This window comes from Gallus gallus, chromosome 20, assembly GCF_016699485.2.
Source record: "Gallus gallus isolate bGalGal1 chromosome 20, bGalGal1.mat.broiler.GRCg7b, whole genome shotgun sequence".
NCBI lineage: Eukaryota > Metazoa > Chordata > Aves > Galliformes > Phasianidae > Gallus > Gallus gallus.
Genome location: NC_052551.1, coordinates 9265764 through 9277719, shown reverse-complemented (window position 1 = coordinate 9277719; position 11956 = coordinate 9265764). Strand labels below are relative to the sequence as shown.

General features: G+C 46.6%; 1 protein-coding gene across 9 annotated transcripts in view; it reads left to right on the top strand.

Annotated features, from left to right (window-relative positions):
• The window catches only part of KCNQ2 (potassium voltage-gated channel subfamily Q member 2), a 67401-nt gene extending 55659 nt beyond the window's left edge, over positions 1 to 11742 (top strand). For 8 of the 9 annotated variants that reach the window (XM_015296640.4, XM_001233488.6, XM_015296638.4 and 5 more), the window contains 2 exons: positions 790 to 913; positions 1834 to 11742. In XM_015296640.4, coding sequence (XP_015152126.2) covers positions 790 to 913; positions 1834 to 2553 — 844 coding nt within the window. In that variant the 3' untranslated portion in view covers positions 2554 to 11742. Of the gene's footprint in view, positions 1 to 789; positions 914 to 1833 lie in introns of those variants that run through there. The other variant, XR_005841278.2, reaches the window with a different exon arrangement.
• Positions 11743 to 11956: the final 214 nt, after the last annotated feature.

Here is an 11956-nt window from a genome sequence, read left to right as displayed (position 1 = left end):
AGCTCCCAGACTGGCTCTGACCTCCTCTTTCCTGAGGTGCTTACGAACCCAGTTATTTTTGCACTGGGAAGGAGGAAGTGCAGATGTAATGTGTGCAAATAACTTGTCGCCAAACAGCGTGCCCAGTAGCTGCACATACCGCAAGAACATTCTCTGATGTTAACAGCTTGGAGCCCTGCTAATAGAGAACATCTAATGATACAGGTGAGAGCTGCAGCAGCGCTGAGGTGGAGGCAATTTGGTCTTGTTTGGTGAGTTATGACCAAATTCAGCATAATTCCACTAACACAGCACCACAGCTGTTTGTTTGGATCTGAGGGCAAGGGGCTCATTTTCATGGACATGAGAATTACACGCCTACATTTGCATGGAGGGGAGACTGCTGCAAAGACTGAAAAAAAGAAAATCCCACCAACATATGCTAGACAGAAAACTTGATCTTCCCCCAAAATAATACAGCCTCAGTGCAAATAAAAAGCTAATTGATTTGGAAGAAAGCCAGTTACAGCGATTCATTGCAGCGGGTAAATTTACTGTGCATAATGTGCCAGATTTTATCTGTATAAACAGAAACGGATAATTTCAAACTCTGCTAATACTGCTCTAAATTTTGCATCTGAATTAACACTTCAGTGCCACTGCGTGTCTGTGAGTAATTTGGAGTGCTAGCGGGGAGAGAGGCTGCTGCTTTATCCCCCCGAGGCGCGATGAGCAAAGCCCCCTCGCCTGCTGCCTCCGACTGACTCCAGTCCTTTTCCGGGGGTGGGGGGATTTTCTGATCCTTGGTAGAGTTGACCAGATTGTTGGGAGAGGATCCTCCATGACCGACAAGGATCGGACCAAAGGCCCAGCCGAGGGGGAGCTGCCTGAAGACCCCAGCATGATGGGCAGGCTTGGGAAAGTTGAAAAACAGGTACGTTGGGGTTTGAGGGGTTCCTGTCCATGGGTATTACCTGCGTTGTGGGGTTGTTTGGGGTTGGGTTTGTTTGTTGGTTGGTTTGATTTATTCCAACTGGATATAATTAGGAAGAAGTTTTTCACCCAGAGAATGGTGACGCACTGGAATAGGTTGCCCAAGGAGGTTGTGGATGCCCCATCCCTGGAGGCATTCAAGGCCAGGCTGGATGTGGCTCTGGGCAGCCTGGTGTGGTGGTTGACGACCCTGCATATAGCAGGGGGGTTGAAACTCCATGATCATTGTGGTCCTTTTCAACCCCAGCCATTCTATGATTCTATGCTAATCATTTGGAAACAAAACTAAGAGCAAACAACATTTTGCAAAGGAAATGATGGATTTTATGAAAGGGCACGAAATGTCTTCAAAGCCTCAGGACAGATTTAGGCACTTGAAAGTCTGTTTGTTACAGGCTTTCTGTTTCTTTTTTGATGAGTCTACCAGAAGTCTATTTTTGAAGACGGCACGGTGCCACTCTGTTAGATGTGTTTCGAATGAGCCCATGAGTCTGGCTGGTGCAGCTGCCAGCCTTGCTGAACATGGAAATCCTCACAGAGAATGAGACCCAGAAATCCTGCTGAACACCTGGGCCCAGGCAAGGGCCAGATGCAGCAAGGAGCTAAAAGATGTTGGAAGGATTCGAGTGTCCTCCAGCTTTCCTGGATTTGGTGCATGTCAGAAAGGTCATGGGAGCTTAAGGAGACCTGCTAATGAGGAGGAGAATTAAAGGTTGTTTCAGAATATGACAAATATGTACTGGAAGTTCCACTTTGGCGTAGGTCGGTGTAGGCAGCAAAGTGCCGGCCCACGTTTGTGCCTAGGTGGATTGGAAGCTGCTCATCCTCAGGATGTAGTGCTAGAACTGTGGTGTTTTGCAGGTTCAATCGATGGAGAAGAAGCTGGACTTCCTGGTGAACATCTACATGCAGAGGATGGGCATCCCACCGACAGAGACGGAGGCCTACTTCGGGTCCAAAGAACCAGACCCAGCCCCTCCCTACCACAGCCCCGAGGACAGCAGGGAGCACATCGACAAGAACGGCTGCATCATCAAGATCATCAGGTCCACCAGCTCCATGGGCCAGAAGAACTTCTCAGCTCCGCCGGCCCCGACCAACTCGTGCCCACCTTCGACGTCGTGCCAGCAGCAGCCCTACCAGCGGCAGAGCCACGGCTCCTCGCCCGTCGGAGACCCCGGCTCGCTCGTCCGCATCCCACCTCCACCCTCCCACGAGCGCTCCCTGTCAGCCTACAGCGGCGGGCACAGGGCGAGCGCGGAGTACCTGCGGAACGAAGACATTACCACCAAACACCACGAGAGTGCCCTGAGAGACAGCGACACGTCCATCTCCATCCCCTCGGTAGACCACGAGGAACTGGAGCGCTCTTTCAGCGGCTTTAGCATTTCCCAGTCCAAAGAGAATTTGGACATCCTTAACAACGGTTGCTATGCAGCCGTGGCCAAAATCAGACCCTACATTGCGGAAGGGGAATCGGACACCGATTCTGACCTCTGCACGCCCTGCGGCCCTCCTCCCAGGTCGGCCACGGGCGAGGGACCCTTCAGTGACATGGGCTGGTCGGCCCCCCGGCAGTGAGGGCCCCGTGCAGCCTCAAGCCATGGCCGAGCCCCGGCAGCTGCCTGCTCCAGCTGTCCTCGTGTCGAACTTCTCAAGGAGATGGACAGCTAAGGGTTTCCTCCATCTAGGACATCCTTAGCTGCCGGATGTTTTCTTGCAGCTTACTCTGGGGGGCAATGAGCAGGCCCAAGCCTGCAGGAGAGGAAGAGGTCACGGTGGTGAGCGAACTGGAGCCGTGAAGTCCGGATTTCTTTCATACTCTCTTTCTAAGATCCTTAGGTGAAATTCTTTCATGGTGCAGGATAGGCAATTTGCATTTCTTGGGAATGTTCAGAGATGTGGGGCAAGAATAAATCACCCAGCCAGGGCTTTTTGAGGTCACATCAAGTGGTAGTGAGCAGTGTCACGTGGCAGTTGCCATACCGTGGCACTGGTGATTACACCTTTGGGTATTTTGGAGTCTCGGAATGAACATGTGTCAGTTTCTAGCTTAGATTTCAGGTCACATGAAAATGGCTGGGGGGATGTTACTCTGTGGTTCCTCATTAACAATCAGGAAGATGGGAGAGTTCCAAAATAATACATGGAAATTCTGTATGGGTCCCTGGAGGAGAGGGACAGTGGCTGGAATATTTGTACAAACGGAAGTTATGGCCTCCGAGTGGGACAGGCTAGGGGAATGCTCTGAACCAGCATGGTTTGGAAATTGTCCTTGTCCAACAGCTTAGGAAGATGAAAAACTCATAAATATGAACTTGCATGCAAGAGCTGAGACAACCCAGGGAGCACAGAAATAAGACAGAGAAGGAGAACAAGTGACAGTATGGTTGGAATTTTATATTTTAAACCATGTATTATCTTTAATTATCTCTCCTCCCATTGACATGAGCTGGAGGTGCTTTGGAAGCAAAGGCAAACCAAAGGCAACCCCTCTGTAGGGCTGCCATGTTGTGAAACTGTTCTTACGGCCAGCGGGACTGTTGTGGAGTCACAGCAACAGCAGTCCAAAGGGAGAGCTGGATATGCAAGACGCTGCAGTTCCCGCATTGCTGCAAGCTAAGTGCTGAGCTCCATCCTTTTGAATTCCTGTTGGTCAGAGCAGGCCCTTTTCTTACAGTTTGCATTGTGCCTGAACACTTTTGCACACACTATGCCCCATGAAAATACTCCCTTTCTTCTTCTGCCCTGGCAAGAATCTCACACCCCTGTCCTCTGGACATCCTTTGGCTTGTTTGGATCTCTTGAGCTGAATTAAGAGGTACTTCTTTGTTTCTTCATGAACTTTCAGAAGCCTCTTAACTGTGCGTGCCCACAAGTTGTGCCAATCCAAGTCTGCCCCGTTTTGTTGTTCTTGTTTGTCTTGGAAAGATCATCGTGTTGTTATCAGGAACCCCAGCAGTGTATTCAGCTGGGGGAAGGAGAGGGGAAAAGTGATGCTCAGTGTTTCTTTTGGGACCAAAAAAAAAAAAGCCACGAAGTTATCTTTTACATGGACAGAGAGATTTTTTGGCAAGAGAATGGATCAGACAAAGTGTGCTTTGGGGTCCATCTCCTAGGCTAGGACACCACAAAGAGTGTTGTGCCTCTGGTGCCTCCTGTGTACCTACAGCCCAAATCCTCTGTGTGTCTTTTGCAATAGCCAGGGCTGTATCTCTGATTTTAAACCCCATCTCTCCACTATCTCCCCATGTTGTACCAACAGCTTCTGAGGATATTTAGGTGACAGCTTAATTTCTGTGTGGCCTTTGAGAGGTTGAACATTGACTTGTTTGGGTTGAAGGGAGAATCACGGCTTCCTCTCGCCGTTTGCTTGGCAGCAGTCAGGTGAGACCCAAGCTGTTTTGGCCCTTAGGAAGATGTGGGTGCAGTCTGTGAGCTTACAGACAGGAGGTAAAACCATCCTTTTGCTAGTGCTCGGACTAACATGCAGGGCTCCACATGGGATCGAGGAGTAGGGGAGTAATATGAGTATAAAATGGCAGTAAATTGAGCAGACTTGGGCCTGCTGTGTTGCAAGGTTAGATTCCTTCAGGTAGTGCAAGATTTTCACCAAATCAGAGATAATAGACATTTGCAATCTTTTTTTTCTTATTTTTTTTTTTGCAACTACTTTCTGAGGCCTGCTGGAAATTTGGCACAGAGTGCTCCAGATAAGGATGAGGGTGATGATGTGTGGTCCTATTACAGCAAAGGTACTTGCCTGGTCTTAAATATAGGTGAAAAAGCCAATAGTACTTCAAGGCACAAATCAAGTGGAATGTAATTTTCACCATGTCCTAAATTTGAAAGCTCTATTGGCTCTGTTTTGAATGTGCATTTCCCATTAGTGCAAAACCCCTTTCTCTTGCCCAGTTGATGTTGTACCCTCAAACACAGGTAATGCCAGTGTGTCCTGAGCAGAAATAGTTCCACTGTGTCCACTGTAGGTTTTCCACATTGCAGTCCTTTACCTCCTTAGGGACTGCATAGGAAGAATTAGGTTTCCTTTTTCAACTCAATTACTACACCAAAGTCTATAAAGATTTCCTGACTTGTAGCTTTAAAAGGTGTTATTTCTGTCCCACAACCACAGAAAACAAGTTTTATATCAGTACAGCATGGATTGTATCTTACTGCTACAAATTTTGTCGAGAATGGTTTGGAAGAGATAAGCAATATTGCATTCTGATCCATAGCATCATTTCAAAGAACTTCTGACCCCCTCGTCCACAGCCATCCCATAAATCAGCACTTCTTGCTCATCCCAGCAAAAAGGCTTGACCTGGATTTTTGGGTTAACTTATGCCAGAATTGACTCCAAATAATGCTCTTATTTCAAAGAAATGATTTGTGGCTGTGTGAATGGGAACGGAGCCTGCTCTAACTAAAGGTTTCATTCTTTATCAGCAAAGCTCCTTGCAAAGCCTTCCCTCGGTTTCCCCAGCCTCGTATCACACATTCCTGGTAATAATCTCCCCCCAAAAGCCTTAACCACTGGGTTAAAAGGAATACGTTGGTTTTACTTCACTCGTAAGGCAGTCCCAGTGATAAAAATTCTTAAAACCACGTGCAGGCCAACTTTGTCCTATTGCTGAGCTTCTCTTGGGCTGTCTTTGCTCCTCTGTTCCTCCCATGTTTGGTTCCCTGTTTTTTGTCAGACCCCGAAGGACTGAGAGAAGCTTCAGGCCATGCTAAGGGTGAACACAGGAGAGCTGAAGAGCACTCGAAGGCCCAGTTTCCAGCAGGCCATCTTGAACTGCTCCAGAGCTGCCCGTGCCCGTGTGGACACACATTCTACAGATGACTGCACCTGTGGGATGGGGTAATCCCTGACAAACTCCCTCCCAAGAGGGAGTCGAGTTGCCTGAGATATCTATGACAAGAGATGCGGCCGGAGATGCTGCAAGCTCCATGCAGGTGGCCTTTCCTAACGTGACCCTGAGACATAAGAACAGAGCACTAGCCATAAGTCTCATTTCCCAACATTTGGGAAGAGACTTTAATGTTACTCCAGTGCAGATTTTGTATGTGAATTTCCTTGTTGACTCATTTTCTTATTAATAATTTTTAGAACAAGAATATCAAGGAACTCACTGAAAAAATAAACCAAATCTTGTTCAGCTCAGAAAGCCATTACAGTTCTGTAGTCAGACTATGAGATAGATCAGGTTTTCTAAAAATGTATTTTGTTTCAAATGCTGCTTAATAGACCCAAACAAATTCTGCGGGGCCATTGCTATTTACAGATAAATAGGTGTTTTTTTACATTTTTAATTGATTTTTAAAATTTTAAATTGAATTTTTAGAACAGGTTTGTATAATCTACCTGCAAAGCCAGAGCACTGCTGCAGATGTGAGTGCTCCCCTTCCCAACTGTTACCCAAGAGAAAGGAAAGAAGTATTTCTTCATCCTTTTCTCAGGAGGGAGCTACTGCAAGCCTCATTTCCTTTATATCCTCAGACCATTGTGGTCACAGCAACATTATTATGAAACACAAATTGGAAGTGTTAAAAGAGAAACTGAGGTTTCTGTCCTGCCAAGGCCAGAGGAGGAAGCGTGGGGTCAGGTTCAGCCACCTCGCTGGGGCCGGGTGGGCACTCGGTTGGTAGCACCAAGGAGGGGTTTTCTTGTTTCTCACCCAGAAGGTCTTCCTCTTGCCTGAATAGCAACTGCTATAGCTTTGTGAAAAATTCATCTTATGGGAGACCGGAAAATGATACTGGCTTGCTTCAGGACTCCCCTTATAAGAAATTCCTAAGGAATATATATGAGTTATCCCATATAAAGGCCCGTAGCACTGAGAATTACAATGGGAATGTTAAAAAGCCCAGGAAATGAGTAAGTCTTTCTGTTTCTCCATCCACACTCATGCAAGCCTTCAGGTTGGGAGAGCCACCAAGCCCCCATCCCTTCCTTCCTGAACACTGCCCCTGAGCCAGCAGTGCTCTGAGCCACAACTGCACACCCTTGTCCCTTTCTGTTTTGATCAGCTTCCTTTCCATGAATGAGGAACAAGGAAATCAGATACAAAAGCTCCTTCACCTGCATGTAACATTTGAGGCTGCGATGTGGAAGGATGCGGCCCTGGGGTGTAAAAGCAAAGTCTTGCTTTTAGCACACAAACCTTTCTGTCCCACGGCACAAAAGCTGCTTAGGGCAAGGGCTGTGGGTTGGTTGGTTGGTGTCTTTTTTTTTTTTTTTTTTAACAATAATAGGGTTTTTAAAATAATAATATGGTAATAATAATACATAGGAATCTTCTTTAGCATACCTTTAGTGTTTGATGCCCCAGTGACACAATACTGCTTGCCTTATATTAGTGTCTAGAGGGAGAGGGACTACACACGTTTTGATACCGTATTAATCACGCTTGTAATTTAGGCAGCCCCAAGGAGCGGCTGCTGCAGGAGGAGCAGCCGGGTCCTTTTTAATGTATGAATGTGCTTTCCAGCCTATCTCACTGACTGTAGTCTCAATTTTGCCTGCTACTGCATGCAGCCTGAGATGAGTAGACAGCAACACGCTCCAGCTGTATCTGCACTCCCAGATTGCTGTAGTACCTGGAGGGGGGTGACATAGCTAAAAGTGTCAGTCTGGGGAGAGGCCATCCTCCCAGAGACCCATCACGTAGGGTGCTGCGGTGCTTCTGTAGGTAACACTGATATACCAAGTGTCTTTCACGCTGCAACTGATCATTGCTTCATCCCTCCGATACAGCACGCACAAACTCCCCTTCTTCTACTTGTTAATAAGGGGTAAAAAACACACATTTGTAACCTGTGGGCCATTGAAATGTGTATATGGGGAGAAAATAAGGAAAAATATGTAAATTTTATCGGCTGTGGTTAACAAGCTCCTTTCCACCCAAATGCCTCTGAAGAAGAGCATCCCAGATAGCTCTTCCTGAGAGCATGGAGGAGCAGGCAGAGCAGGGCAGGCAATGCCAAGGGCAGAGCCCTGGCTGTCATTTAAGAGATGCCATTTGATCCCACATGTGTGGGACTTGCCATATTTCTCATTCCCATAAGGCTCTCTGGTGTACACCTGCATTGTGCCTGCAGCCAAGCCCAAGGGGCAGGGGAGAATGCAGCTCCCAGACTTTGGAAACCCTCTTTGGAGATTTAATTGACAGCACTTGGGGATCCTGGGAACCCTGCAGCTGTGCCATATTAATATTTCACGTAAGCATTTCTTACTCTCCTTATGGAGGGGCACTGAGCTGCCTTCATATCGCCATAAAAGATTTGCCACTGCTATCACCTGCCATGATAGCAGACTCACAAGGCCTTCAGGATTTGCCCACGTTGCTGATGTTTGAAGTCTCTTGTATCTCTTGTGATGCTGCTGCAATCAGGTTTGCCATTGTGTCTTTGCATTCCTTGTCCAGACCACATACAAGTGAACATGCAGTGCCAGAATTCTGCTCTGAGACTTTCTTCTGGCGTCTTGGAGCATCTCTAGATGCCCCAAGGAGCCTTTATGTCCTGTTAACACAACAGTTTTGCTTTTTCTTGGTCATTTATTTGCTTCCTTGTTGAGCTGCCATGGCTTCAGCACATCTGTGGTTTATTCTGCTGAAGCCTCCAGTGCAGGGATGGATGGGTCTGCTTTGCCCTTTCATGCAGCACCCTATGAGGGTTTGTCCCCTTGGTGAGAGCTGACTGCGGGGAAATGGGAATGGGGGTTGAGGTCTGGTTTTTGTACCAAATTGAAGGTCTCAGAGAAGAGCTCACAGATTCCAACAGCATTGACACTTTTGCCCCCTGAAGCAAGAGCTGCTTTCCCCAGCCCCCTTCAGCAGTGCGCGTATGTGGCTTTGCATGCCAGCCTTCAGCTTGGTAACAGGGAGACTCTGAAAGCAGCTAGTCCAAGCTGTGCTATTTCCAAAGCTGCCGGGGAAACTTGAAGCTTCTTCCTCTCTCCTCATTTCTGCAAATACAGCCTCAGATGAATTGTTCGAGCAGCATCTGTTTGCCTGGTCCTGAGAAACTTGAGCTAACTGCAGCTACAAAGTTTTCCAAAACTCGTTGCCAAGCTCAGGCTAGATTTCACCTGCAGCTACACCTGTTATTTTAGGGCAGTGGTTTCAGGTAGAAGCCATGCTAAGCTCTCCAGCTGCGGTGGTTCTGGCCCAAAACCAAGGCTGAATGTCATGCTGCCGGTGAAGCCTGCCCTGGGATTTCAGCTCCATGTGACACTGCTGAGTGTGGCCCTGAGGAATTGCTGCCTCCTTCCCACTCTGCACAAGGAAATCTTGGCACAAACCTTGTAAGCCGAGATGAGACAATGCCTCTGCATTTCAGCATGCTGTGAGCACCTCCCATTAAGGCAGAAGCGGAGTTTCACTGTAACCTCTTGAATTTGACCATCACAGTGAGCATCACCCAGTATTTCACATGTGCAGTGATGCTCATGAAAGGGATTTATTACAGATGTGGGTATAGAGGGCTCTTTCCTCTAGCATCTTTGTAGACACTGAGTTCAGTTCTTGCTGGTGGAAAACTCATCAATGCTGGTGGCAGATCTCTTCTGTCCTGCCTGGTTATCCATGCTGGTCCAGCATCTCCCCTAGAGCTGAAGCTGCTCCTGTCTGTGGGCGGGACATGGACCATCCTGTGTTGGTTACTCTTCCCCACTACCTGACCCCAAGCCCTAAAATTCAAACTAAGATTTTATTTTTTTCCCCCCAAAATTGACACCAGATGAGAAAACCTGAGACCTTCAGGATGCCGGGGGCAAAACAAGGTACAGCTGATAATTACAGGGATTTTGTTATTTTAAACCAAGAGCAGAATTTAAGCATAGTTGCAGTTGCTGCGTGGTATATCAAATGCTTTAGGAGATTCAATAAATTATTCTCATAAATGTTTTATTCTTTGATCAGTAATTTGTATAGGTGGGTGCTACTGCTCTTACACAGCAATGCCCCATACGCTCAAACTGTACTCTTTCTCCACTATAGCCATTGTATGTATGAAATTTATCTTGCTTCGTGTCACCTTGGCACAGTACCCACATGGACTGCACACGGATTGCACATTACATGCACTTGGCTGATAGCTGTCCTTACATGTAATAGGCGTGTGTGTGTTGAACAGGTTCCAAACAAAGCGTTACCTGCCTGGTTAGTGGTGTAATTCAGTGTAAGTGGGACAAGGGGAAAACAAAGGTCCTGTTTCGTTAGGAAATACACCGCATTCGAATGCTTCTTTAACCAGATTTTACCAGGAAGCCAAATGAAGGGAGATTGTTTCTGCAATGTTACTTAAAGACAGCGGAACAAAACCACACAGCTCTGGAATACTTCACTGCTGTATTTCTATCTGTTCTTCACTGCTGTTCATCCGAACTGTAAATTCTGTACAGATTGAATGAGGTTCGCAGTCTGTCATGACCTGCGAGATAGAAGGACAACACGACTTTGGCTGCAGCTGGTGTGTGTTGTTTGCACACATGCACATCTTGCTGTACGTGTGTGTATGCAGACACATGCACATATAAACTTTAAGGCAGAAACATTCGCATCTAAGATGCACGGGGAAAAAAGAGAAGTTCTTTCTTCAGTGGCAGGAGAGTAGGTAAAACCAAAATAAGAGGCCATTTTGATAGCATTCCTATCAAAATTTAAGTCTCCAATTGTCCCTATAGTGAGATTTCAATGACCTTAAACAATTTCCCCTCTAGGGTTTAATTTTGCCCATGTTTTCACAAATGATAAGAGATTGGATAGAACTCATTCTTCTGTGTTTAATGTAAAAAAAAAGAACCCAAAGCACGAAGAGCTAAAACTTTTCCAGTTAAATGTTGCTGGATGCCATTGAAAAACTCATAACTAAATTTTCACTTGAGCCTGAAATCCACCTCTGGTCCCGAAATTATCAGTTATAAGAGCCATTTAAAGGTACCGCACCAAAGGTACGCTCACTGCTGGAGCGTGTCACCATTTCCCTGAGATACCTTGAAGCTATCACAGTTTACAGCAGGATCTGGCTCCTTTGGCCTTAACCGGGCCAGAAATGGTTCGTGCACTTGTCCTGAGGATGAGCAGAGAGCTGAACGTTGTGCTGGGATGGGCTGCTCTCGCGTTGCAGGGAGAAGGTGCTGCACGCGCTCACCTCCCGCCCATCATAATCTCAGGCTCCGTTGAGCACTGAAGTTTGGTTGTCCTTCAGAAAGCAAAGGCAGCTGCTGCTTTGCTTCCTTTCATTTGCTCTGTTGCCTTGGCTTTTTTGCACTTTTGTTTCATCTCCAAAGAATCTCTCATAATGCCTTTGGTACTTCTGTACAACTTTCGAACGTTTTGTATGTAATTGAATGGTACACACTTGTAATATAGCAATCAGCCTTTTTTTGGTGAATGTGTAATTTCCACTGTACATTTCCACCATGACTTTTTGCAATGTACATTTTCTAGGGACAGATGCCAAGGGAACGACCTGTAGTTTTCTAAGGGAACCGCTAGGAGCAGAACGACACAGACACAGATGGTTTCACATTAGCACTGCAGAAGAGCAACATAGCCCAGGCTTTTAGCATTGAGCACGACTGTCTACGTGTGATATTAGAATCAGCAGCGATGGTTGCAATCAGAAGGGAAATGGAGGAGAATTAAATAATCACACTCATTAATTTAAGCCTCGAAGCATCAGAATGGAAAATTTGCATTCAGTAAAATTACCAGAGATTTAACCTTCATGAGATGAAATACACATTTATTTTTCTTTGCACTTCTCGAGTGTGCTTTGTCTGTTTCTTTGCTTTTGGTGATTTCTCAGTGCTTTGGGGACGTGCTTAATATGGGATGTACTGAGGAGGTATGAGATGGTTGCTGAGGGGCCTGGCATCAAACCTTCACGTCTCCTCTGGTTTCTGACTTCAGACAGCTCTCTTCTTTCTGACGTCTAAACTCAAGCTCAGAAATCTCAAGAGCCCTTAGCTGCA